The sequence below is a fragment of the Dipteris shenzhenensis genome, chromosome 2, assembly GCF_047967505.1.
Source record: "Dipteris shenzhenensis isolate YYH24624 ecotype China chromosome 2, Dip_SZ_1.0, whole genome shotgun sequence".
In the NCBI taxonomy this organism is placed as follows: Eukaryota; Viridiplantae; Streptophyta; class Polypodiopsida; order Gleicheniales; family Dipteridaceae; genus Dipteris; species Dipteris shenzhenensis.
In genome coordinates, this window is record NC_141597.1 from 46152582 (window position 1) to 46179070 (window position 26489).

At 45.0% G+C, this 26489-nt stretch overlaps 1 protein-coding gene across 6 annotated transcripts in view; it reads left to right on the forward strand.

Annotated features, from left to right (window-relative positions):
• The window catches only part of LOC147904850 (SET domain-containing protein), a 158805-nt gene that overhangs the window by 57081 nt on the left and 75235 nt on the right, over positions 1 to 26489 (forward strand). For all 6 annotated transcript variants that reach the window (XM_087388705.1, XM_087388697.1, XM_087388714.1 and 3 more), the window contains one exon: positions 4138 to 4565. In XM_087388705.1, the coding sequence (XP_087244831.1) occupies positions 4138 to 4565 (428 nt within the window). The remainder of the gene's footprint in view (positions 1 to 4137; positions 4566 to 26489) is intronic.

Here is a 26489-nt window from a genome sequence, read left to right on the forward strand (position 1 = left end):
GCAGTTTTTGGGGAAGAAGAAGCAGGGCGATGGGAGAGTAGGATGGTACAGCCAGACAATAGGACGAAGTAGGGGAGCTGTATGGCTTGTCGTACAGCATTGTACAGCAGGTAGGCAGCAAAAGAAGCAGCCCGGGGGGGGGGGGGGGGGGGGGCAAAGGGGACGCAACTAGGAGGGTGTCATCCTTCTAGAAGTCAAGCCAAAGACTGAATTCTTGCAGCACTTCCCCTTAGCTCTCCGTGCACCTTCTGGATATTCATATTTTTGGAAAGAGTTTTTTCCAAGGTGGTCTGTCATTCCCTCAGGCTGCCTCAGCAGCAGTTTAAGTAGCTAGCTCTCTAGTCCTCAGTTCCAAAATTATTTTTCCACTTTATTTTACATTGGGTTTTGACTTGATGCAAGAAGACAAAAAGATCACATCTCTTATCATTCGATTTCCTAGACTTCCACTGCCTTTGCCTCACCATTGGAGCCTCGTTTGGGGTGGTCGTTGAGGTTCCTCCTTTTTCTCCCTTGCCTACTTTAGTAACAGATGCAGTCAGCCTACTTTAGTAACAGATGCAGTCAGGTTGGATGGGGCACCTTTTGGTCATTGTCTTTGACCTCAACATTATGGATGACATATTATGCTTCAAGTTCCATATGCCTCCTTTTCAGACAGAGGATGGAGATTGTTGGACGCTAGGATTTAATGCTGCATTTGTAGACTTTTTGGGCGTTTTGCCACAGATTTACCAAAGAACAAAAGGTATACTAAAAAGGAAAAGAAAGAAGATTCATTCCTCTTTGGATCATCACGATGCTACTATCACTCATGTGTCTCCACAGTACAGATGGATAGCAGTTTGAGATGACAGGATTTCAGCGCCAGATCTATCACACTAGGAGCCTTTTGCTTTGGACTAAGTCAAGCCTTCTCAGCCTCAGCCTTGCAATTTGATTGACTTGATGTCCACTCCTTTCCAGGTTGTGCTTATGACTCAGAGGGGACACTCTGTTTGAGCTTATGCAGTGGAAAGGAGATCTTACTTCTTTCAGGGGATCATGGAAGGCCTTTCAAGAGCTTCCAGAGCTCCGAGAGTTCACATGGCACATCATCTTAAAGGAGGGGGAGAAGGATTGCTCAGATAGATGTAGACATCCCTTTGGAGTGAACCACAAGTGATGGTGGACAACAGAGACCTATTAGATAGATGGGTACCTTTTTTGGAACATGCATTGTGGGATGGAGGAAGGGATACTGTGACATGAAGTTGGGGGTAATAAACTTCACGCACCTCTTCACTTCCTGCTGCTTTCGAACTGACTGACAAAGATATTTATAATTGAGAAAAGGACATTAAAAAGAAGCTTTTATGCCAAGATACCACACCATACTTTTCTCCCTCAGATGAGAACGAAAATGGTAACATCCCAAGTAATGTTGTACTCAAGCATAGGGAGAAGGAAAGGATCAGCAGAGGCCATAATCTCAGCGAGCCGGTTTGCGCCAAAGAGAAGAGCGATATGTTGTTGAAAGAAGATCTTGCGGCTCAACATGACATGAACTGATATATATCGAGGAGTTTGAAGGGGCTGATTGGGTCGGATGGGTAGGTTCGGAGGAAACATTGCACCTCCTTCATAGACACCTTTACACTTAGCTCAAAACACTCTTCAAACTGTCATTAGACACAGAGGCCTATAACTTTCAGTAGAGACATGATATCAAAGATTTAAACACATAAAGAGATGCGCCTTGAGATGGGCTTCGCGATGATATAAGTTTCGTTGAAAACAGATAGACGGTTGAAGAGATATGGACAGTTTACTGGAAGGGAGTAAAAACTGTCATGAAAATAGACTGTCAAACACAGAGACTCATAACATTCTGCAGCAATATCTGATTCAAGATCTAAGCACATAGAGACATGCACCTTAAAGAGAGCTTCGCGCTGATATATGTTTCGTTAGAAACAGAGAAGCGGCCAAAAAGTTATGGACAGTTTACTAGATGGGGGTAAAAACTGTCATGAAAACAGACTGTCAGACACAGAGACTCATAACTTTTTGCAGCAGTATCTGATTTAAGATCTGATCACATAGGAACATGCGCCTTAAAGAGAGCTTCGTGTTGATATAAATTTCATTAAAATCGGACTACCGAGCAGAAAGTTATGAGCAAAACACTAACAAGGGGTCAAACTATCATGAAAACTGCCCTCCACCCATGCTAATTTCGCATGAGCAGGATGCTTGAGCAGGATGCTCCCTCAAGACTCCACCTTCATCAACGATCCACCCCTCATAGATTTCGCCTAGAAGAAGGGAAGAAGTTTGCATGGTGGCTCGGGAAATAGATGGACCATGTGTGCACAGTGAGTGGCCGAATAGAAAGAACTTTTAAGGCTTTGAAAGAAAGAAAAGGGAAGAGACACTCAAGAGAGAGAGAAACTGAAGTGATCTTCATTACCAATAGAGTGAGACGCCACTCCAATGCAACTCAAAACACTACAAACACAAGGGAGAAGAAGAGGTTTCATATGTACAAGAGGGAGCGGAAGCTCCAAGACTACTCATAGAGAGAAAATGGACTAGAGAGAGATGGACTCAAGAGTCTACATAAGAGAATATCTACAAGAGGGAGAGAAGGCTCATGGAAGAGGCTTGAGGAGACTAGAGCTACAGCAACATGAGGCCTAATGGTGGAAGAGACTAATGAACAAGGGAGAGAAGGGCTCCTTTTATAGAGATTTTGTCACCCTCCTTCACCCATTTACAATTGCTGCCTGTAGATTCTTTTTCCCATCAATCACATAAGTCCGTATGTCACCATCCATGTCCTTTTTGGCTACTCTTGCCAAGTGTCCCATCACAAGATGCTCAAGACTCTTAAAGTATTGAGAAAGCCAAGAGTCTCTCCATATGGAGCCCATAGGGACCCTCTCTTTTCCACATGTCCACATCCTCCTTATTCCACATAGGAATTTAGAAGGATTCCTCTTGACTTCACACTCCTCCACATGCTTTTCACACGCTTGGCATGTGGCCTCTCTTATATTATTGGAACACGTGGACATGAGCCCACCTCTTTATATGACTCACTCTTCCTATTTTCTAAAAACCCCATAATATCCCATACACAAATAACTCTCACCCCATACCAAGGTATTTATAATTGATACCCATGGTATTTACAATGATTTATTCCACTCATCCTCTCAATCCCATACAATATCATAGAAAATAGAAATAAGTGAGAGCCTCTAGGCTATCACTTGATACTCAAACTCTTATCAACCATAGAGAAAAACAATACCAATACCAAATTAAAAATATTAATTTTTGGAGTCACAATATCCTCATCTTTTCAGTTAGTCCAGAGGCAGATGGGTGAGATCTCACGATGCTGATCCAGTTCAGAATGCACGCCTCAAGCCCATAAGAGTACTGGGCCACATTGAGTAGTGTCAGTTTGTTAAGGCTGGTATGTTGACCCTCGTTCTTAGAGATTTGTGTTGGTACTTGAAAAGTGTAGCTATTATGGGGTGTTCCTATAAAGTACTTGCAGTGGGATCCTAACTGAGGGGGAGTGGATTGTAGTAGACAATCATTCCAAAATCGTCCCATTTTTCTAGCTTATGGTTAGCAATGTCAGAAAATTTCAGATTCTGTCTTGAGGTTGGACACCTTCTAGAGCAGCTCACTGGGAGAGATTTCAGATCATTTTAGATTTGCAGAGGTGTTTCTGGAGGAGGCTTTGGAGATCTCTCAGGAATAAGAAGATTACATGGAGAGACTGCAGTTAGCAAATGGAGGGAGACATTTGGAGTAGATCCTTCTTGCTTGTAGTGTCTGCATGCTTTGGGATTGGGATATGAGAAGTTTATAATAACTGAGCTCAGCAATCAATAAAGAAGATCATGGGCATGATGACAATCTTGTATTTTCGTTTTTCAAAGAAGTTAGAAAATTTTTTGAGACCAAACATAAGTGCAAGTTAGCAGTGAGAGGTCAAGTACTATCTCTCCAATAAAAGACTTAATAGTTAGCAGTGAGAGGTGAAGTACTATCTCTCCAATAAAAGATTTAATATATCAGCAAGGTAATATTCCTTTCAATTGATAACTGATGTTTCAAAATGTAATATTTTTGCAGGGCCAATTGCATATTTTGGACAAGGGCACTAAATATTCCTTGCCCATACGTTTTTGTTTTTCCAGAGCAGCTTGTAACATCAGAAAGTGTTGATTTCTCTTGTGAAAGAAAAGAACAAACCTTTTTGGAATGTAATGCAGTCAGTAATGAGCCTGCAGAAGAGGAGGGGACAGAGATCCATATGACACCTGACCATGCATCTCAACAAACCATAAACGGGCCAAATGATGTGAATCTTTTGGAAAGCAAGGACTCGGGTTCCTATGTTTGCAGTCCGGGCAGAGATGGTCTTGTTGTGAGAGACTGTAATGAATGTACAGATGCTGCAAAGTTAGTTGACAGCAGTGAAAACAGAGTCTCTAAGCACACTGAGCAAGCAACTGTATGGGTTGAAGGATTGGTTCCTGGTATTGATTTTTGCAACCATGGTAAGACCATCCTACATTGTATCATGTATGCATCAATTCATGCAACAGATTGTATCTATAAGGATGCTTTTGAATGATGGAATTTCGGACGCAAATACTCTAGACAATCATGAATTCAAGACAATGCAGACACGTATTTTTTAATACCTAATTAAATGCATAATTACCTACACACGCATGCACGAACGTGCGCGCGCGCACACACACACACAGAAATTTATTAGAGTCTTCAGAAGACCGATGGGTCTATGAGACTGAAAGAAAACCTGATACAAACCACAGTAAGGGTGGAGCTACTAAACGAGCATCATCACCCGTGCTGAGTCCTAAGTCTGATCATACATAGTCAAATACATCTGGGTGTGACAATGAAAAGGGAAAAGACTGAGCTGAATCCTCTGTATGTCATGTCGCCCTAGCTAGTGCGTAGCCGGTGATGGGACGTTGTTGTCTGTCAAGGGGTGCCGTGCGCCTCGGTCTCCTGCAGGAGGCTCGACTCAAGACCAGAGCCAGTGTGACTCCCGTGGGACATATCCCGGGTCTAAACAGTGATGGGAGGTTTCCCAGAGTGATCTGTGTGTCCCCTCGATGCCTGGTGTGTCGTGCTACAGTCGTCGGGTCGGGTCTGCGGCAAGAGACTGGACGATCAATATCACTCGATGGGAAGAACTCTATGATCTTGCTCTGAGAGGTGTCTGGTGGTGTGGCCAAGCCCCGTCGCTTGAGTAAGTACTCTCTGTGTCGGACCCCCCTCGTGAATGAAGGCTGTGAGGCATCTCTGATTTGGGTAAGTGAGGAATCTGGAAAAGGGCCCCAAGCTGTCTCTGAAGAGACAGTGGTAGCGACCTCGGATCTCATAGTACACTGGGCACCTGAAAATAAAATGCTCCTCCGACTCAACCTCCTGACAGTTGCGCAATGTGCATATGTGATGCTCCCTAGGGATCCCCTTTGCTCTGCCACTCTCTATGCGGAGGCGGTGTGATGATGTCCGATGGAGATCCGTAGTGAGTGAGGCATGTGTAGCTCAGTGTACCCCGGTGGTGTGATGAATCCCTCCTCCGAAATACGAAGACAGTGATCTCTATAGAAGCTCAGCTTCACTGGAAGCTCCCTCGGCGCCCTAGGTTCTAAAGATGTGCAGCTGCAGGAGATCCTCTCGAATGACTTAGTTGGTGTGTGGCCCGATCGGGATGGTGGGTGGGAGTACCGGGGGGGCATCCAAATTGTACTGAAAAGGAGGTATCGTATCGATGTGAAACCCCAGTCTCACAAACCATTTGTCAGTCCGTGCATACGAGCCTCGCTCGTCTCCCTCTACTGCCAACCTCATGGAGGAATCGAGAGCCAACCATGGCAACCTTTGTCTCCTTGATGTGCAGTCCCCATATGATCTAACTCGGTGTAGATATGTGATGGTGTGAAAGGATGCATCTAGCTGGAGTGGAGAAGCGCCAAACTCGGCCTGAATGATATGATGTGGTACAGATGGTTTCCCCCGGATCATCCGTGAGAGCATGAGGATCTGTAGGCGCTCCATCCGAGAGAGAGAGATATTAAATTCTTTGGAAGACCGATGGGTCTATGAGACCGTGAAAATCTTGGTACAAGAACGAGCTATGAGGGTGGAGCTTCTAAACGAGCATTCACACCAATGCAAAATTCAAAAAAAAAGCAAAATGGTAGTACTAAGTACTCATGAAGTACTAAGCCAAACAGGGTAGGTGATAAAGGACACCCTTGTTTGACCCCAATAGTGCTTATGATTTCATCTGTCCACCCAGACACTGCCCGGACTCTACTCTCTCATAAAGTGCCATGATAGCCCAAATGATCTCCTGGTCATAACCCAAATCCTATAGGTGCCGGAGGAGACGGGCATTGGAACTGTATCAAATGCTTTGTGGAAATCCACAAAGCAATAGTAAACCCTCCTGCTTCCATGCCCTCGCCTGCATGATGATACACCTGAGCATGAGAATGTGATCCATGGTCCCATGATTGTGCCAGAATCCAACCTATCCTGCTGCTCTAAGTCGTTGACACTCTGCAAATTGGTTGACCTCGGAATCAAGTACTGATGCATAAATCTTGGACATGACATTGCCCAATCATAATGGTCCTGTAATTCTTTGAGCTCATGGGATCCCTTGCCTTGTGGATGGGTGCGATAATGTTAATGGTCGAGGTGCGTAGAAACCCCAAATAAACCACTCATTAGAAAGCTTTGCTAAGATCGGAGCCAGGAGGTTAATCCCATATGCAATGAACTTAGTGCATAGCCCCTCATGATCCTTCACTCTGCCATTATGAAGTTTCATTACGGCATCCTTGTCTCCCCCCTTAGTGAAGAGGGTGCAGGATGTGGGGCGTGGCATATGTGAGAGGTCAGGGACTGGCTGATTTGGGATATCATATAGTGTGTGTACATAGTTATACCAGACTTGAGTGTCAATGAGTGGTGAGGGGGACCGTCCCTCTAGGAATATCTGCGAGTAGCTCCTCGTTCTGGCGAACGAAATCTAGTTTTCTTTGTGCGTACGAGCCGATGATACTCGCGTAGCGTCTCTGGTTTGCATGGAAGATTCGAATCTGAGTTGATGACGTAAAGCCTTACCAACTATTACAAGGTACGGTCCCAGGAGGTGGAGAGAGAGAGGAAGAAAGAAAGAAAGAAGGAAATTTTATTAGTGTCTTCGAAAGACCGATGGGTCTATGAGAGAGAGAGAGAGAGAGAGAGAGAGAGAGATGGATTTACGTCCTCGGGAGGCCTCACGGGCCTATGAGACAAAGTATAGTCGAAAGAGTAACTCATACAAGCCATTGCTGATGCAAAGGGCTCTCTAAGGCCGTTGCAGAGTACTATACTAAGAAGCTGAAAGCTCAAAACATAAACTCAGAAATAGTAATCAATATACTCAAAATCCATAGCTAGCTGCTATGGTCGGTCTCTCTAATTGGATGCCAGGATATCTTGCATTTGCATTTGTCGTGTCGTCTCACGTTTTGCGGTGGGGGGCCTGGTCTCTGAGATCTCTAGATCCGGTGTGCCATGTCGAGAGTGACCCCTTGGCTTTGACTAGCTAGGTGGTCCACGCGTTGATGGATCTTTATCTATCTATTGGTTGCTGCTTCTTTAAAGCATTCTTTCTAGCTCTCTCGGGAGATGGAGGATTCATGTTGCCTCCATCTCTGAAACTCACAGGAGAAGAGGATTCATGTTGCCGGAATTGAGTATTAGAGGGATTAGCTGTGTGGCTTGGTTGTATCAAAAGATTGAAGATAGCTTTTCTCCAGTGTAGGTAGTAAGACTTGTGGTTATTTCCCACACAATGCTCGTGGAGTTACGATCCTTGTTGAGCCTTATTATGCAATGAAAGAGTCGGACGACGGGGACGTCCCAGCCCAATTAAATGATCAAGAGGAATTGGAGAGAATTTGTATCCAAATAAAACAAGATAGAAACCCCAGTGTCATTATTTGTATTGGCACATCATGTGCGGTCTGATCGGTCTCTGCATCGTGAGTGGTCTTTGTGTCTCTACTCTACAACTCTAGGTTGTCTGTTCCTGTTGATCCACTCTGCCCTTATATCAGCTATCTCGTCCTCCTCCACTCCAATATGTCCTGGGGCTGACTTAAATGTGTAGAAATCTGTGACATGTCTCTGTGCTCCATTCGTCTCTATTGCATATGGCATTGTCGCCTCCGGCTATCTAAGCTGTCTCAGTAGAATCTCTTTGTATCATCCCATCTCTAGTAGATAGAGGCTAACACAGGCCTAGTCCTAATAGTGAATCAGCCTAGAACGTGGCCCAAACCCAAGCCCCTCCCAGAATAGATAGTGGTATCGACCTCAAATCTCATAGTAAACTGAACAAGTGAATAGGAAGTGCTCCTCTGTCTCTGCCTCTCCCAACGTGCAAAGCCTCCATATCCACTGCTCTTGAGGTATGCTCTCGGCTATGCCTGCCTCGATCCTCAACTAGTGGGATGAGACTCGCATGTGTCCAATGGCAATCCTCAGTGCGTGTGAGAAACGTTTGTCCTCTAGGTGTGGGGATCTGATAATCACTTTGTCCTCTGATACTCTATGGAAGTAGTCATGATAGAATTGGATCTTGGTGGGGAACTCCTGGTCCCCTTCCCAAGTCCAGGACATGTATAGTTGGAATAGATCTAACCGTATGATACGGTTGATCTCATCTCGTAGGATCAGGGAGGATGGGGCATCCAGGCTATACTAAAACGACGAGAGTCAATCTATCTGAATACCTTGACTGGCAAACATCTGGATACACGTGCATACCAGGCTGTGGTGATCCCTTTGTTTGCTATTCGTCTGGATGACTCTAATGCCAGTCTTGATAATCTCCACCTAGGTAGAGCCCAGATCCTGTGAAGATATGTCATCGTTTGAAAGATGGCTCGATCTGGAGTGGTGTCATGGCGAACTCTACGTGTACAATATGGTGGCGGACTGACGGCTTACTCTGAATCATTCAGAAACTTGTAATCATCTGTAATCTCTTAATTCTCCTCCAGTCTGTTGCTGAGAGTTCACTCCCCTAGAAGGGTGCTGCACGTTTGTCAGTCTCACTAGTGTATTAAATAACCATCCATTCGTCAGGGTATTGGAAGTGCGCTTGAAAGCACTATCACTCTAGTCGAGCTAGAGCTCCCTGGCCACGTGTAAGTCGTGCTTTGGCTGCGTGGACTATTGTGAATACTGGACCTGTGAAAACTGTCCCGAGGTATGTGTAGGACTGCATAATCTCTACCGAATCACCTCGGTAAGCGAAGCTATGTTGATGAAGTACTGCCTGTGAGGGGTTGAAAATCATGACCTTGGTCTTGCCAAGGTTGACTGTCAAGTCTCTCCCCCTGCAAAAAACCTCTAGAGACTTGCTACTGCTGAAGAGGATATGAGGACTATATCATCAACATATAATAGTATCTGTATCATCAAATTAATGAGCGATGATTCCTCACCTCCTAGGCAGTCAATGAAGGTCGTGATCTCATCAATGGAGAGCCTAAAAAGTGTCGGTGAGAGGGGGCATCCCTGTCTTCCCTGATAGACCACTTGGCGAGTGTACGCTGCCTCTGATTGTCACATACAAACTCATCACCCCCCATATGAAGACCTCTGAGATTTGCAGCCCCTGAAGCGTCCTAATTGTAGGAGATCGTGGGACTATGCAAAGGCCTTCCAAAAGTCGACAAAGCAAGTGTAGACTTTCTAGGATGTCGATGACGCCTCCTCGAAGCCTGGCTCTTACCTCGTGTCAGACGCCATGAGATCTATTGTGTCTTAGATTTTGTCAAGTGCCCTAGAGCCTGCTCTCATATCAGGTGAGATCTCATCTCTTGGCACTCACCATCAAACCATGGGTTTTGGAGCATCTTCCTAGGTGGAGGGTGTGTTGTAGATTGGCTCATGGGGAATGAATTGACGGCGGCATAATGGACTACTGGTACAAGTGTGTTTGAACTATGAGACAGATCAACATCATCCTCCAAGGGGGTAGCTAGTCCACGGGATATGTGGCTCATCTATATTGTATCAAGAGCACGATTGAAATGTACTTGGACATTGGGGGGGGGGGGCAGGAGGGTCATGTCGTGTGTCTAGGATTAGCAATCGAGATGCTGAATGAAAACTAGGAGTGGTTAGCACCAAGTGGAGAGAGCTTATTAATGTCTATGAAAGACCAAAGGGTCTATGAGATTGAAAAGAAACTAGATACAATGAAACATAAGGGTGGGGCCACTAACATGGGAAGCCCTACCAAAGGCTAATGGTTGTGATGAGAAAAAAAAGTTAGTACATAGTGCAATCGCTGTGAGAGAAACCCACAAAGGAGGAACAAACACCAAGGAGGAATCCCCTGGCCGTCTATCAATGTGTCGCCTATCCCTGAGTGGCTAGAACTGTGTATCCCGTCTGTGGGACCAACAGCCCTGGATGGTTGAGGAGAGACAAGAGGAGCTTTTCTGATAGTGGCTTAGGATCTGGCGAGGGGTGGCATCAAGATGGAATGTCAGCAATAGAATGTTGTTGTCGCTCGTGTCCATTCTTCCTTTTGAGTATCTACGATTTGGCCTGTTGTTTGACAAGTGTTGTCGTCACTCCAGTGGTCTGTCTTCCACATTGTAGAGAGAGGACATGTCTGCAGCCCTCGTGTGAGTGTCCACTCGGGGTTGGATTTATCGAGTCTGATCCCTTGCTGTCGGGTCACTGGAGAAAGAATCCATGATCGTGCTCTGACTAGGATCGGCCGGTCACTCATGTGGTGTCCTTATATGCTCTGACTGGGGCTGTCGGCCAGTCTCTCATGTGCTCTCCTCTAGGCTTGCATGAGCTTCTCTCTGTGTTTGTAGGCCTCAAGAAGGAAAATAGCCACTTGCCGTTGATCTTGATGTGCCAAGAATGTGTGAGTGGGCCAAAACTAGTACTGAAAAGATAGTGGTGCCATCCACGAATCTCATAGTATACAGGGCATCTGAAAGCATAGTGATCCTCTCTCTTGGTCCCTACATATCTCATGAAGTGCAGATTCGTCTCTCACATTGGATACCCTCTACTCATTCTGTCTCAACTCGTAGCCCTATGTGAAGACATCGGGAACTGACTCATAGAGACCCTTAGTGCATGTGGGAGATGAATTTGGATGTAGCCTGGTGGTTCGATGAACCCCTCCTCTGACATCCATAAGCAATGATATCTGCAGAAGCTTAGTTTCACCAAAAGCTCAGTAGCGTGCTAACTAGGTGCTGAATGTGTGGAGTTGTAAGAGGTTCACCTCCTGACAAGCAAGCGGAATGAATGGAGCCTCAAGGCTATACTGAAACGTTGGCAATCTGTCCATCTGTATCTCTGAGCTTGTGAAATATCTGCGTGTCTGAGCATACCGACTCCTCTGATCCCCCTTTGCCTCCAATGCCATAAATGAAGTTGGGGCCAGCCATGGTAGTCTATGTCATTTGGTTGTCGTGGTATCAAAGTCCCTAGCCCCAGATAAGTGACCATTGCATCACACTGTAGAGCGGTGGCCCCAAACTTTGCTAGTATGATCTAATGCGGGGTCGATGGCTTACTGTGGATCATTCGAGCGAGAAGTAGAAAGTCTTCCTATGCGTGTCTCCGATAAGTTTGTCTCCCAAAAGGGACTATTGTACATCCTTGATGGGCAAATCAATGAATGAAAAAGAACAGACTTGGTAGTGGGATCCTAAAAATGAGTGGAAGCACTGGTGCTGGAGTTTGGCTAATGCAGCATGTCCCATGCTCAAACGGGCCTGCATAGCTGGTCGCATCGTGGAAATCGAATCTACAAAGAGAACACCTAGGTATGTGTAGGATGCAACAATCTCTATTGGAGCCGCTTGGAAGGTAAATTGCTCTTTGTGTGCAACCGCTCGAGATGTGTTGAAGACCAAAACCTTAGTTTTACCCAAGTTGACCTTCAAAAAATTTGTATTGCAAAAAGTGTCGCTGGAGACCTTAGTTGAGGAGAGAGTAGAACCACATCGCCTGCGTATAGTAGAATTGAAATCAAGGAGCCAACTAACGACGAACGTGCACCCCTTAGAGTTGCGATGTAGGACTCAAGCTCGTCGATGTATAGGCCAAACAAGGTCGGTGATAATGGAGTAACTCCGATCGTGCTCATGATCTCCTTTATCCATCTTGATATCCGCTCGTATAGTGCCTGGACTGCCTTAATAATGTGCCGATTGTACCCAGGATCAACTAGGCATTTGAAAAATCGGGCTCGTGGTACAATATCGAAGAGAGAGAGAGAGACATCTTCGGGAGGCCTCGCAGGCCTATGAGACAATACAATCAAAGAGTAACTCATACATGCCACTGTGGGTTGAGGCAAAGGGCTTGCTAGGGCCATTACTGAGTGCTATACTAATAAGCTTAATAACTCAAAGCTCAAAACTAGTACTCAAAATACATAACTAGGTGGCATGGTGGCTTGGTGTGTGATGCGAAGAGATCGTATCTATATTTGCCGAGTCGTCCCTTGTTGTGTGGTGAGAGGCATGGCCTTTGTGATCTCTGTATTTGTTGAGCCTTATCAAGAGTGACACCTCGGCTCAAATGGTCTTTTGTGGTGAGGAGGTCTGAGATAGGTTGGACCTCCATCGTGCGTGCTCTAGTCATCTTGTGCATCATGTGTGGTCTATGCGTGTTTGCTTTGCCGCTCTGCATCGTTTCTTCCAACTAATCCAATGTTCTCTCATGTTGGCTGTCTTCTCCTCCTCTACTACACCATGTCCTAGGGCTGACTCAATGCATAGAAATCCGTGACATATCACTGTGCTCGATCTATCTCTGTCCCTTGTGGCACTGTCACCTCCTATTGTTTGGTTTGTCTCAGTAGGGTCTCTTGGTGTCGCCACATCTCAATTAGGTAGAGACCAACGCAATACCTGTCATGAAAGTGGATTAGTTGAGAGAGAGGTCCAAAACCGAGCCCCTCCTGAAAGAGACACTGGTATCATTCATGGATCTCATAGTAGACTGGGCAAGTGCATAGGAAATGCTCCTTTGTCTCCACCCCCTCCAATGTGCATAACCTACAGATCCACTGCTCTCTAGATGTGCCTGCGGCTCTCCCTATCTCGATCCTCAGCTGATGGGACGAGACCCGCAGCTATCCTCAATGCATGTGAGACTTGTCTATCCTCAAGTACTGGGGTCTGATAATCACTCCATCCTCTAATACTCTCAAGCAGTAGAACTGGATCTTGGCCCTGGCCCCCCTTCTAGTTCGTGATGTATAGAGTTGGAGTAGATCCAATTGTATGATACAGTTGATCTCATCTCGTGGCAGCAGGGGGGATGGGGCATCCAAGCTGTACTAGAAGGCGAGGGGTGGGGGGGTCGGTCCATTTGAATACCCTGATTGGCAAACCATCTGGATATGTGTGCATACCGGGCCGTGCTAACCCTTCTCTCAGCTAGTCATTTGGATGACTCTAATGCCAACCTCGATAGTCTCCAACTAGGCAAAGACCAAACCCTATGAAGATATGCCATTGCCTAGAAGGTGACATCAATTTGGAGTGGTATCATGACGAACTTAGCGTGTACAATCTAGTGAGGAGCTGCGGGCTTACTCCAAATCATCTTGGACCCCATAATCACGTGTAGCCTCTCCAATCTACACACGAATCAATCATCGAGAGATCAAACTCCCTCCCAAAAGGGGGCTGCATACATGCTTGTCGGCCTCACTACTGTATCATACATCGATCCTTTATCGAGGGGTCCTAGAAGTGTGCCTGAAACCACTGTTGCTCTAGTTGCCCTAAAGCTCCCTGTCCTCATGTAAGCCGTGCCCTGGTTGCATGACTCGTGTGAAAATTGGTCCCGTGAAGACTAATTGCACGATCTCCACTGGCTTTCCTTGGTACACGAAGCTATGCTGATGAAGTAGTACTAATGAGGTGTTGAAAATCATAACCTTGGTCTTGCCAAGGTCGACTGTCAAGTCTCTCTCCCTACAAAAGACGTCTAGGGCCTTAAGATGTCTCTGTGGGCGTGTTGCTGAAGACGATAAGAGGACTATGTCATCTGTGTGTAGCAGTATCTATATAATCAAATCAGCAAGCAACGATCCCTCCCCCCTAGGCGATCAATGAAAGCTGTGATCTCATCAATGTAGAGCCCAAAGATTGTCAGTGAGAGGGGGCATCCTTGCTTCACTTAGATCCTGCGCTCCATCCAATCTGATAGGTCTCCAGGGGCACATACTTCTTTGACTGAGTCATATATATATAAAGATATAAAGAGGGAGAAAGAAAGAAAGAAAGTTTATCAAAGTCTTCGGAAGACCGATGGGTCTATGAGACTGTGAAAAACCTGGTATAAAACAAGCTGTGGTAGTGGAGCTACTAAACGAGCATCCACATCAATGCAAAATGGAAAAAATGCAGAGTGGTCGTACTAAGTCCTAAGTGCTAAGTATAGCATAGTCATGTCGATGGGGGGGAGAGAGAGAGAAAGAAAGAAAGAAAGAAAGTGTATTATTGTCCACTAAAGGCCAAAATGGGCCCATGGGACATCAAGAACTCTGCGTACAAGATAGCACAAAATCAACGTGCCACAAAGAAGAGGCATCGTCGAATATCATCTAAGTGCTACGCAATACAATGCAAGTAAAAGTACATAATGTCAAATCCGAGCCTAAATACAAAGTAAGCTAGATGCAAGGAAACCGCCCCTGGGTGCAAAATGGGGGGATGAGTACAATATGTCAATGCAAAGATACAAGTCCATGTATCACGGAGTCTGAGAACCAAAATAATACTGGAAATCCTGTCCATCGACTCTGCCTCCTGCTATGAGAGTACAAATCTGAGCAAAAGTGAGGTGAGCGGCTGGTAGGGCGAGATCTCCATGAGTAAGTCTCCTTCGAAAAGCTGCCATCATCCTGGATCGTCTGGAGATGAAGCGGCGAGTACGTCCCCTATGTAACAAGATCCTGCGGCGTCTACAAACCATCTCATATGTACATCCACAGGGTGGAGGCATGTGTCCTGTGTGAGCTCTGACCTCCTCGTGCTCCTCCTGATACCTGTCATCTGGTATAGCGTGTGTCTGAGCTCTATCGGGCTGGGCTCTATCACGCTCCGGTCTGTATTGATGGTCTCTGAGGTAGTGTCGTCGAAGCATAGTGGCCTCCCTGACATAAAGAGCTAGGCAATGCTGATCCTCATAATCCATCACTCGTGTGTAGGAGAGAGAGAGAGAGAGAGAGAGAGAGAGAGAGAGAGAGAGAGAGAGAGAGATGTATTAACGTGTGTAGGAGACCTCGCGGACCTATGAGACAAAGTGCAAAACCAAAATGTTACTCATACAAGCCACTAAGGGCTGAAGCAAAGGCCTCCTAAGGCGCTTCCCGAAAGCTAAAGTGCAAAGCTAGTGAACAAAATAGCAGAGTAGCAAAATAATAGAAGAGTATTAGGTGTTAGAGCTAATGCTCCTAGTACATGCTTAGGTTCCATATATCCAAGTAACCTGGTGGCTCAATGATGAGAGAGAGAGAGAGAGAGAGAGAGAGATATGATATGATATGATTGTATTAATGTCCTCATGAGACCCTTCAGGATCTATGGGACAGTGATCACTATCAACAAGTAGTGATTGTTTACATCCATTGAAAGAAAATAGCATAAATAAAAGCATAAATGTGCTATGTAGTGAGTACTTGTTTTGCTAGCCTTTGTGCTAGACCAGGTACTTTGTTGCGATATTCTAAAATTTCCTTTATGTAGTTGCCTAGCTCTTTGGCTGGCCACTCCAGTAGGGATTTCAGGTTGCTTCTATTGCCCCTATAACATTCTCTGATTTGCGCATATGCTCGACATGTTAGGAGTACATGCTGCTCATTTTCTACTTCTCCTGCGGGGCAGATTTTACATACTCTTTCCTCTCTTGGTACGCTGGGTCTTGCCCATCTTCCCCTCTCCACCTCGAGATCATTTGAGCTGGTTCTGATTTTGCAAATTAAATGTCTTTTAAATGTTGATATGTCTTCCCCGAGGTATTTCTGCATTCCATAGCTGTCCATCGGATTGATTTCCTACTTATAAAACTGCATTTTTGCCCCCGGTTCTTGCCATAGCTTCTGTAGCATTCTCTGCGTCACTAACTCCCTGATTTCCCATGCATATTCGGGGATAGCAGCAGCGGTTATACCCCATAATTCCATCCATTTCAGCCCCTCTTTGTGCCATCCAGCGATTCGTGTAGTTTCCATTTCTTTGTGTGGTATCCTATTGGCATCCATCTTCCAACTTTGTTGAGGTATGCCATGCATTGGCACAATGCCTTTCCTTCGAGAGGTATCATACCTGTCTCAGCCAACAAGATGGGGTACGGTGTTTGTGCCTTCACCCCTAACTCCCCTATGAGAAATTGTTTATGCAAAGTCTCTATTCGGTTCCAGTAGGCCCTAGAGAGCCCAGGTGCCCCAGTTGGACACCCGTAAAGGAGCACTGTTTGTACGAGCATGGTATACAAAAACTTTCTCATTTCCCAGTTCCATAAGTGTGCCTCTCTGCACTTGTTTTGGAAGCTATATAAAGCTTTCAAACCTCCCAGGATTCTTCTTTCCACACATGCATTCCACTTGTAAGTGTCTGCAAATTCCAGCCCCAAATATTTGTATGTTGTGACACTGTCTAGAGGCTCTCCCTCAAAAGTGAAATCAACGTGTTTATTCCGAGTCCCAATCACCATCACTTTTGTCTTGGATATATTGACTTGCATTCCTGAGTGTTTGTAGAATTTTCCCAGTGTATCCAAATGTGTTTGCATCTCTTCTTGCTTTTTGCAAAGAAGACTACATCATTTGCGTAAATAAGCAATAAGAGGGCATTGCCTGCAATCTGGGCACCTTTGCCGCTGTGTGTTCTCCTCCACTCTTCCAATTCATCGATGAACAGACCAAAGAGAGTTGGTGAGAGGGGGCAGCCTTGCTTGACTCCTATGTCACTGCTTATGATGACTTTTCCTTTAGAGTATGAGCCATCTACAAGTGGTTGCGCTAATTGAGCTAATGCTCTCTCATATAACATGTATGTGGCTTCTCTGATCTCATGAGGGACTTCGAGCTTTTCCAGTATTTCCCATAGCTTGTTGCATGGAACTGTGTCGAATGCTTTCTTAAAGTCTACAAAGCAACAATAGACTACTTCTTTCTTATTCTTGACCCCCTCCGTTGCAGCCCGTATGGCAACCAAGTGGTCTATTGTCGAATGTTTAGGACGAAACCCTGCCTGGGATGGTGCTTGTTATGCTCTAGCCGAGATAGCATGACCTCGGATAGATCGGTGGGCATTTTCTCTTAGATGACCAACTTTTGTAATAATTAATGTGCGTAATTAAATGGTCAAGAGAAGTAACTGCCAAGGTCCTAGGTGAGGGCGTAATGGCATTGACTAGATAGTTCTAATAGGGCTAGGGCCTAGGTGCATCTAATGTGTAAATTGCCAAGGGGCAATTGTTTTAAAAGGGAACTCCAAGAGAGGGGTGAAAAAAGGATGCATCTAAGTAAGGGCCTAAAATGTGACATGTGGCCAAGAACTATCTAGGGAGATTGGGGTCTCAAGGATAAGGATGAGAAAAAAATCATAAAGAAAGATACGTAATAAGACGAATCCTATCTTGAGAGTTTGGCTGGGTGGATAAACGAGTTGCCAACGCCCGTGACTACATGAGTTTAGGAATTAACTTGGGAAGGGTGTTACACTTGGTATCAGAGCGCAGCAAGGGGGAGATCGACGAGTAGGAGATGCAGAAAGAATTGTCGATCATACGGGTTGCAGTTAGAACCGGTATCGCGAATTGAGAAGGGGCAAAGTGATCGCGATTTCAAGCGATTGGGGGAACTGAGCGTGAGCGTGAAAAGTCAGTGCGCAGGAACACTATTAGACAGGATCTGCAGACGAAATCAAGGGGGAAAAATCTGTTACACTTGGTATCACGTAAGATGACGACGAGCTACGAACGGGGAGAGATGACGCATCGAAATACCTTCGGTTCGCCGTGATGAAAATCTAATCTCAGCAATTTCAAACCTGCGAGGAACGAGATTGGAACGGACGTGGCACGATCTCTGGCGGAGAAACAACGGGCCTGTGTGGCGAAAGGGAAGTAGCGCAGTATATTTGGTTATACTTCGTTGTTATGCTTCGCTGCTGACATTCGACGGCTACGAACGGCCCCAGTTTTTTCCCCACGTCGTTTGGATTCGTTGATCAGCGCTCACGTGGTGACGGCAGGCTGTTTATCATTTTAGATTGACAGATCAAGGATAACCAGGGGGCATCTCTTTCTCTTTAGGATATATATATTTCAAGTTCTTAGTTTGCGGGACTTTGTTCCTGTACAGGAAGGAATTTTGAAGTGCGGTACTTTTGGAGTTTTCGCATTTATTATTATTTCACCCAAAAAAAAAAAAAAAAAAAAAAGGAAGAGAAAAATTTTTATTTCCCTTTTCAACATAATGGAAGCAGAAGGGCAGAGTTCAAGGGTGAATCCTAGCGAGTCTAGAGCTCAATCTACACAACAGATGTCACATCAGGCAGCACCTACTTTGATTGGTAGGATTTCAATATTAGAGGATGCTTTACAACAGGTTATGAACCAGCAGCTTCAGGTGAATGCTGGTCAAAATGAGATTAGGGAGATGGTGCAAGCCTTGTCGGCTAGACCGTCTAGGATTGACAAGGGCAAAGCTCCAGCAGAGCCAGAGCCCAGTGTACATTCCTTAGAGCGCGCAAGGGTCAAAGTGCCTAATATCGCTAATTATAGACCGGAGAAGTACGCTGGTCGGATGACCGAGCGCAGCTCTGATGTGATCGAGGTTTGGTTGCACAAGTGGGAAGAAGCCTTCGCCATTTGTGAGATTAGATCCGATCTAAAGAAGATCCGCGAGGCCACACACCTGTTTATTGAGGCAGCGGACAGATGGTGGATAAAGCAACAAAAGGATCAAGTTGCTCCAACCACCTGGGAAGGGTTTAAAGCTGAGTTCAAGAAACACTTTCTCCCACCTGATGAAGAATCCCGAGCTTGGGATGCTTATAGAAATCTTCGTCAGAGGAGCTTGTCAGTAGCAGAGTACACTGACAAATTTAGGGAATGTGTTATGAAAATAACAGACCCTCTCCCTATGTCGGTTCAGTTAAAAGACTATATCTATGGACTGAACGACAAGATAAAAATGGAAGTTCGGGCTAAATATGTGACTACATTAGATGAATCTATAGCAGTAGCCCTGAACTATGAGGATGCCAGAGGTAGGTCTGGTGGATTTGTGCAGGCAGGGACTCAGTATGAGCACCCGAGGAGAGGGGGATTTCAGAGGAAATGGGTTTCAAAGACAAGTGTCTCGCAGCCAAGTGGCCAAACCAAGCAGGTGAAGCCGGTTGAGGGACCAACAAAAACAAGTACCACCGTTGGGGTGAAAAGGAAAATAACTCCAATGGCAGCCCGGGCTTGGTCAAAGTCCTCATTGACCCCTGAACAAAAAGAGAAAGCTAGGAAAGAAGGATTGTGCTTCGGCTGCCTTCAGCGACATCAGTGGAAGGATTGTCCACTGAATAAAGATCGTCGCACGGCTAATATGATAATATCTGAATGCGACGTAGAAATGCAGGAGAGTCCCAGTGCGGAACATATGCAGATGCAACTGGCGGGACCTTCTCAGAGGTTAGTACCTTGTTTGTTATGTGTATCTGTTGCTAAGTTAGTGACGAGTGCACCTGATAACATCCTATCTAAGCCCGCAGCAACGGGGTATACAGCCTTCAATGATACGGAGTTAATTAAAATGAAAGGGCAAGTGGCCAGTCATGATGTCATTGTGTTGTTTGACTCAGCGTCAACTCACAATGTGATTAACTCCAAGCTCGTGAAGAGGCTGAAATTAAAGACAAGTCCATCTGACTATGCGTATACAGTCAGGATGGCAGATGGAAGTTCAACTGAAGTATGGGACCAAAGGGTTACCCAGTTGGAGCTTCGAATTCAGGACTATGCTGAGAAGCTTGATTTTGAAATGACCAAGCTTGCTCATGCAGATATAGCCTTGGGAATGGCGTGGCATTCTAGGAAGAATCCAGCCATTGATTGGAAAAAGCACGTATATCAATTCAAGATGAATGATGTGCTTTATGTCTTGCGAGGTGAAAAAGATATACCTCAGGGACCGTTGGTTTCCGTGATGGAAATCAGAAAGGCTCAAGTAGAGTTTTTATACCTTTGCACAGCATCGGTAGAGTCGGTGGATGATTCTTCGACTAGCACTGATGTTACGCAAAGTGGTGAGATGGCCAAGCTGGCTAATCTTATAACAGAGGAGTTCTCTGAATGTTTTAGGGATGAACTACCTTATGGGTTACCTCCAGAACGGAAAGTTCAGCATAAGATTGAGCTGATCCCGGGGGCAGAACCTGTAAATAGACCTCCCTATAGAATGAGCTTTACTGAAGAAGCGGAGGTGCGTAGGCAACTGGAAGAATACCTCAAGTTGGGGCAGATTCAACCAAGTTTCTCACCTTTTGCTTCACCAGTGATATTAAAGAGGAAAAAGGATGATACGTTTCGCCTCTGTATAGATTACAGAGCATTGAATAATATCACTGTTAAGCACAGGTATCCGATGGCTCGGATTGATGATTTGCTAGATGCATTACATGGAGCCGTGATTTTCAGCAAGATAGATCTTAAGTGTGGCTACCATCAGATCCGGATTAGAGCCGAGGATGTGCATAAAACCGCTTTTAGAAGCAGGTTTGGTCATTATGAGTTTTTGGTAATGCCCTTCGGACTTACCAATGCTCCAGCGACCTTCGTCATGCTTATGAACGATTTACTACATCCGTATATTGGAAAGTTCGTAGTACATTTCATTGACAATATCTTGATATTCAGTAAAAGTGTTACTGAGCATTGTGAACACTTAAGGATAGTGTTCAGTACTTTGAAAAAAGCCAGTCTTTACGTGAATAAAAAGAAAACTATACTGTGTATGGTTAGGCTTGAGTATTTAGGGTTCATAATTACTCCACAGGGGGTAGAAATGGATCCGAAGAAAGTGGCTGCGATACTAACTTGGCCAATCCCTCAGAGTCTGACCGCTGCGATCATTCTTGGGATTTGTCCAGTTTTATAGAAGACATATCAAAGGATATTCCGAAATAGTATCGCCATTGACTGATCTGACCTCAGATAAAGTACCTTTTATTTGGGGACAGAATCAACAAGAAAGTTTTAACACCATAAAACAAGCTGTGGTCTCAGGACCGGTGTTAAAAATAGTTGATCCCCAGAAACCGTTGTTCCTAGAAACCGATGCAAGTGGCATTGCGGTAGGAGCAGTCCTCCTTCAAGAGGGAAGGCCAGTAGCCTTCGAAAGCAAGAAGCTTTCTCCCTCTCAAAGGAATTGGCCAACTCATGAATTGGAGTTGTATGCTGTTATCCATGCTTTGAAAACATGGAGGCATTATCTGTATGGTTCAGAGTTTTATGTGGATGTGGATCATGATACTCTGAAACATTTCTGTAAACAGCCTGACTTGAGGGGCCGCCAAGCTAGGTGGGCAGAGCTCATGCAGGAGTTTAATTTAACGATTCGGTACCGAAGAGGAAAAGACAATAAGGTAGCTGATGCGTTGTCTCGCATTATGCACAACCTGAGTTTCACGGTATTAGAGAGTGCTCTAATGACCGAGATTAGAGAAACTCAGAAGGTGGACGAGTTTGTCCAGAGCTTATGGCCTAAGGCTCATGTGTTAAAACCCGGGGAAAATGAAAAGGATGACCTGGCATCCAGAAAAGGCCAAACTTATGCAAGATATACCATAAAGGATGGTATGCTAGTTAGAAATGGCAAGGTTGTAGTACCTGGTCAGAATGATCTCAGGCAGAGAGTCATTCGACAGTGCCATGATAGCCCGTGTGCGGGACATCCAGGAGTCGAGAAGACATATGATCTCGTGAAGCGAGATTTCTTTTGGCCAAAGATGAAAAAGCATATTCATGAATATGTGACACGGTGTTTCTCGTGTCAGGTAAGTAAGGCCGAGCGGGTGAAGCCACCCGGACTTTTACAGCCCCTGGAAATACCACTAAGTAAGTGGGAGAGCATTTCCATGGACTTCATTGTAGGGTTACCTGCAACGCAAGGAGGGTATAATTCTATCCTTGTGGTGGTTGATCGTCTAACCAAGATGGCTCACTTCATTTCGACTAGAGAGTCTATTAGTGCCCCGCAAGTAGCGGATTTATTTATTAGACATATATTTCGTCTGCATGGATTGCCTAGATCCATAGTGTCAGACAGAGATGTCAGGTTTACCGGTCATTTTTGGACAGCGGTATTTGAGACACTAAGGACTGAGTTGGGAATGAGTAGTGGGAATCATCCTGAGACGGATGGTCAGACGGAGAGAGTCAACCAGACTTTAGAGGATATGCTGAGAGCATATGTGTCATTGAGGCAACATACATGGGACAAGTGGTTGCCATTGTTGGAGTTTGCCTACAATGATAGGAAACATTCATCTACTGGGTTCAGTCCTTTTGAGCTGAACTATGGTTATAGGCCAGCCAATCCAACTATAGTTGGAGTACCTCAGAAAGTGCCTAGTGCCGCGAACTTTGTAGTTCAGATGCGGGAGATGCTAGCACTTGCGAGAGCTAATATCCGCCAGGCTATGGATAGAGCCAAGGTATATGCGGATGAAAGTCGGTCTATAAGAGTATTTGAAGAAGGAGAAAAAGTTTTTCTCAGAATTCCTTCGCAGTCGAAGTCGTTGACTTCAGGAGAGTGTGCTAAGTTATCACCTCGATACTGTGGGCCGTGGTTAATTCTAAAGAGAATAGGCAGTGTAGCCTATAAATTAGAATTGCCACAGGGGTGTAAGGTGCACCCGGTTTTTCATGTTTCGCGCTTAAAGAAATTTTTGCATACAGGTGACTCACTAATCGAAGGTGTGGTTTTGTTTCAGGAGATAGAGGATATTGCAAGACGCAAACCAACAAGGATCCTGGACCGAGGAACAATGCAAATACGAAATCGGAAGATACCCACGGTGTTGGTTGCATGGCATGGTCAGCCTCTATCGGAAGCTACCTGGGAATCCGTATACCAGTTGCGGAGAGCATTCCCAGATTTCATCATCGAGGACGCTGATGCTTGAAGAGGGAAGGAATGTTATGCTCTAGCCGAGATAGCATGACCTCGGATAGATCGGTGGGCATTTTCTCTTAGATGACCAACTTTTGTAATAATTAATGTGCGTAATTAAATGGTCAAGAGAAGTAACTGCCAAGGTCCTAGGTGAGGGCGTAATGGCATTGACTAGATAGTTCTAATAGGGCTAGGGCCTAGGTGCATCTAATGTGTAAATTGCCAAGGGGCAATTGTTTTAAAAGGGAACTCCAAGAGAGGGGTGAAAAAAGGATGCATCTAAGTAAGGGCCTAAAATGTGACATGTGGCCAAGAACTATCTAGGGAGATTGGGGTCTCAAGGATAAGGATGAGAAAAAAATCATAAAGAAAGATACGTAATAAGACGAATCCTATCTTGAGAGTTTGGCTGGGTGGATAAACGAGTTGCCAACGCCCGTGACTACATGAGTTTAGGAATTAACTTGGGAAGGGTGTTACAGTGCCCTGGCTCCTTGCTCTTCCGCCCATTTGCTGAGTTTTTGCTCAATTATTGTGCCATATAACCTGGCCATTAGGCTACTCACCATGATGGTGGGGTAGTTTTTGGCCACCTTGCTGTCCCCGCTCTTATGGATTGGTACGATCGTGCTAAGCTGCCATTCCTTGGGAAAGCCTTCTTCTAAGGCTTGATTCATGAGTGTAGTCAGCATTTTCTTTGTCTTCTCACCCCCCCATTTCAGCATTTCAGCCACTAGCCCTTGTGTGTTTGGAGCCTTCCCGTTTGTGAGCTTTTTCAGACCCTTTCCCACATCTTCCTCTGTTATGACAGCATTTACAGCTTTGATGGAAAAAGTTATTATTGACCCTCTCTTCTCCCTCTCTCTCATAGAGGCCTTTGACGAAATCTGTCATGTCTTCCCATGATGCTTTCCTCTCTTGGGGTATGCTGCCATGTAGCTTTTGGAAAAACTTTTCTGGGATATTGATTAAGCTCATCAAAGCTCTCAATTTGTTTGCTCTTGAGAAACTCTCTTTTTTTGTTTCTTACCAACTTTTTTTAGGCTCTAGCTTTGTCCTCCTTCTCGGTTGTGTCTGCTGTTGTCCATGCTTTTTTTGCTACTCTGCATTCCTGATCATACCAGTGGTTGCAGGGCATGCCTTTGCTCTTCCCCTTGCTTTTTGTAAAGCATTCATGAGCTGTTTTCTGCAGTAAGTCTGTCATGTATTCAACCATTTCTTGGTATGTGGAAGGCGTTTGACAACGTGCTATTTCTTCTTCTAGTTTCTGTTCACATATGTGTGCCTTTTTATAATCCAATCTCAGCCTGGGTTGCGCAGGAATTTCCTGTGTTTTTACTATATGTTTTGTCCCTACGATGCCCAAAGATATTGCTCTGTGATTGGAATCAATAGACTCCTCTTAAATCTTGAAGTGCTCAAGTATGTGTCTTTCATGTGGGTTCATGATCACATAATCAACTACGCTCGACCCTTGAGGAGTTTTGCATGTGTATCGCTCCGTTTCTTTGAAGTACGGGGTGCCATTGCAAATTTGTATTCCAAAGCATCCGCATAGGGCGAGGAGTTGCCTTCCCATTTGGGTGATTTCCCCATCATGTTTGGATGTCCTTTTCCAGCCTTTTCTTTCTGCGTTGTCCTCTTCCATTTCCTTCATCCAAATGGGATCTTTCCCTTCCATTGTAAACGATCCCTTGTAATGATCCTGTCCTTGCGTTAAAGTCTCCGGCGAGGATAATATGCTCTGTAGAGAATTGAGCTATGTCTTCTCCCAAGTGCATAATGTTTAGAGCTTTTTCTTGCCGCTGTTTTTGCTCCCTCATTCTAATATTGACCAACTCGTCAATGGTGTTAATGATGTATTCTTTTTTTGGCATCTGTTGTGCAAGTTTCTGCTCTGTCTCTACCTGCCCTTTTTGCCCAGATATTTCCTTTTATATTTTCAGTTCCATGCTCTATGCTCAGAACCTTTGCATATCCCTTATCTATCTTGCTGTCCATGGCTAGCATTTTCTGGGCCATCTCATTCATGTTGTTCTTCTGGAGAGAGAGAGAGAGAGAGAGAGAGAGAGAGAGAGAGAGAGAGAGAGAGAGAGTTGTATTAACCTCTGTAGAAGGCCTCACGGGCCTAGGAGACAAAAGTACACATCAAATGAGAAACTACATCTTCAAGGAGAGAGAAAGTGCACAAGGCAGCACCTCCTAGAGAGTGCATAAAGCAGCTCAGAAGGCGTCTCCTACAGAGTGTATAAAGCATCTCACAATTATTCTAAAGCATACCTATATTCTAGTGCTATCATAGTATGGCCTTCATTACATCAGTTTAAGACTCCTCAATTTGAACTCCTAATTAGTGCTTGTCCTTCATGGTAGGCAGCCCATTTTCCTGCTTTCCTGGCTTCTTTCACTTTAGTGAGTTCAATGATCTTTGCTTGAGCTGGGGTTGGAGTAAGTTCCTTAGATATCCATATCTTTGTGCACTTGAGCTTGTGTGTTTGTTGGAGAATCTTGATCTTTGCTGCCTTGTCTCATTGAGAGAGACTTGTATCTGTGTCCCCTTTTGCTGGACATTCCAGATAGCATTTGGATCCCATTCCCCTTGCAGTATCGTCTCTTTGAGGTAGTTGATTTTGTCTTCTGTGTATGCCTCTGTGACTGAGCAGCCATTTGGTAGGCCCCCTACGCTCAGGATGAACTTGTTAGCTTCTCTGGTTCCCTGTTCTTTCACTTCCTTGTAGAGACCAGTTTTGTTCACTTCGCGGTTCACATCTGCTGTCATCTCTTGTTTCATTGTTTTCATCTGCTGTCATCTGCGGTAGAATATAGGTATGCTTTAGATCTGCTGTCATCCCTTTGTGGTTCACATCTGCTGTCATCTCTTGTTTCATTGCATAGCTTAGAAACCAGCTGTGTTGTTGGTGGAGATACAACACGCATGGCTTTTTGCTTTCCATTTCCCTCCAGATCATGTACTTTCCTTTCATGAGCTTCAAGTCGAAGCTTGAGTTCTCGAACTTCAAGCTTAAATAGTACACATGCTCTTGTGGATTGGGGGGCTTCATTTTGTGATATGTTTTCAAATATGGGCCAGGGGTTGGGGCAAAACTTGCAACATAAGAGTACAAGGGCTTCATGGGGGTGAAAGTCTTGATCTTGGGCATCCAAATGTCGGCCTGTGCATGCTTATGAACCCCTGTCACTA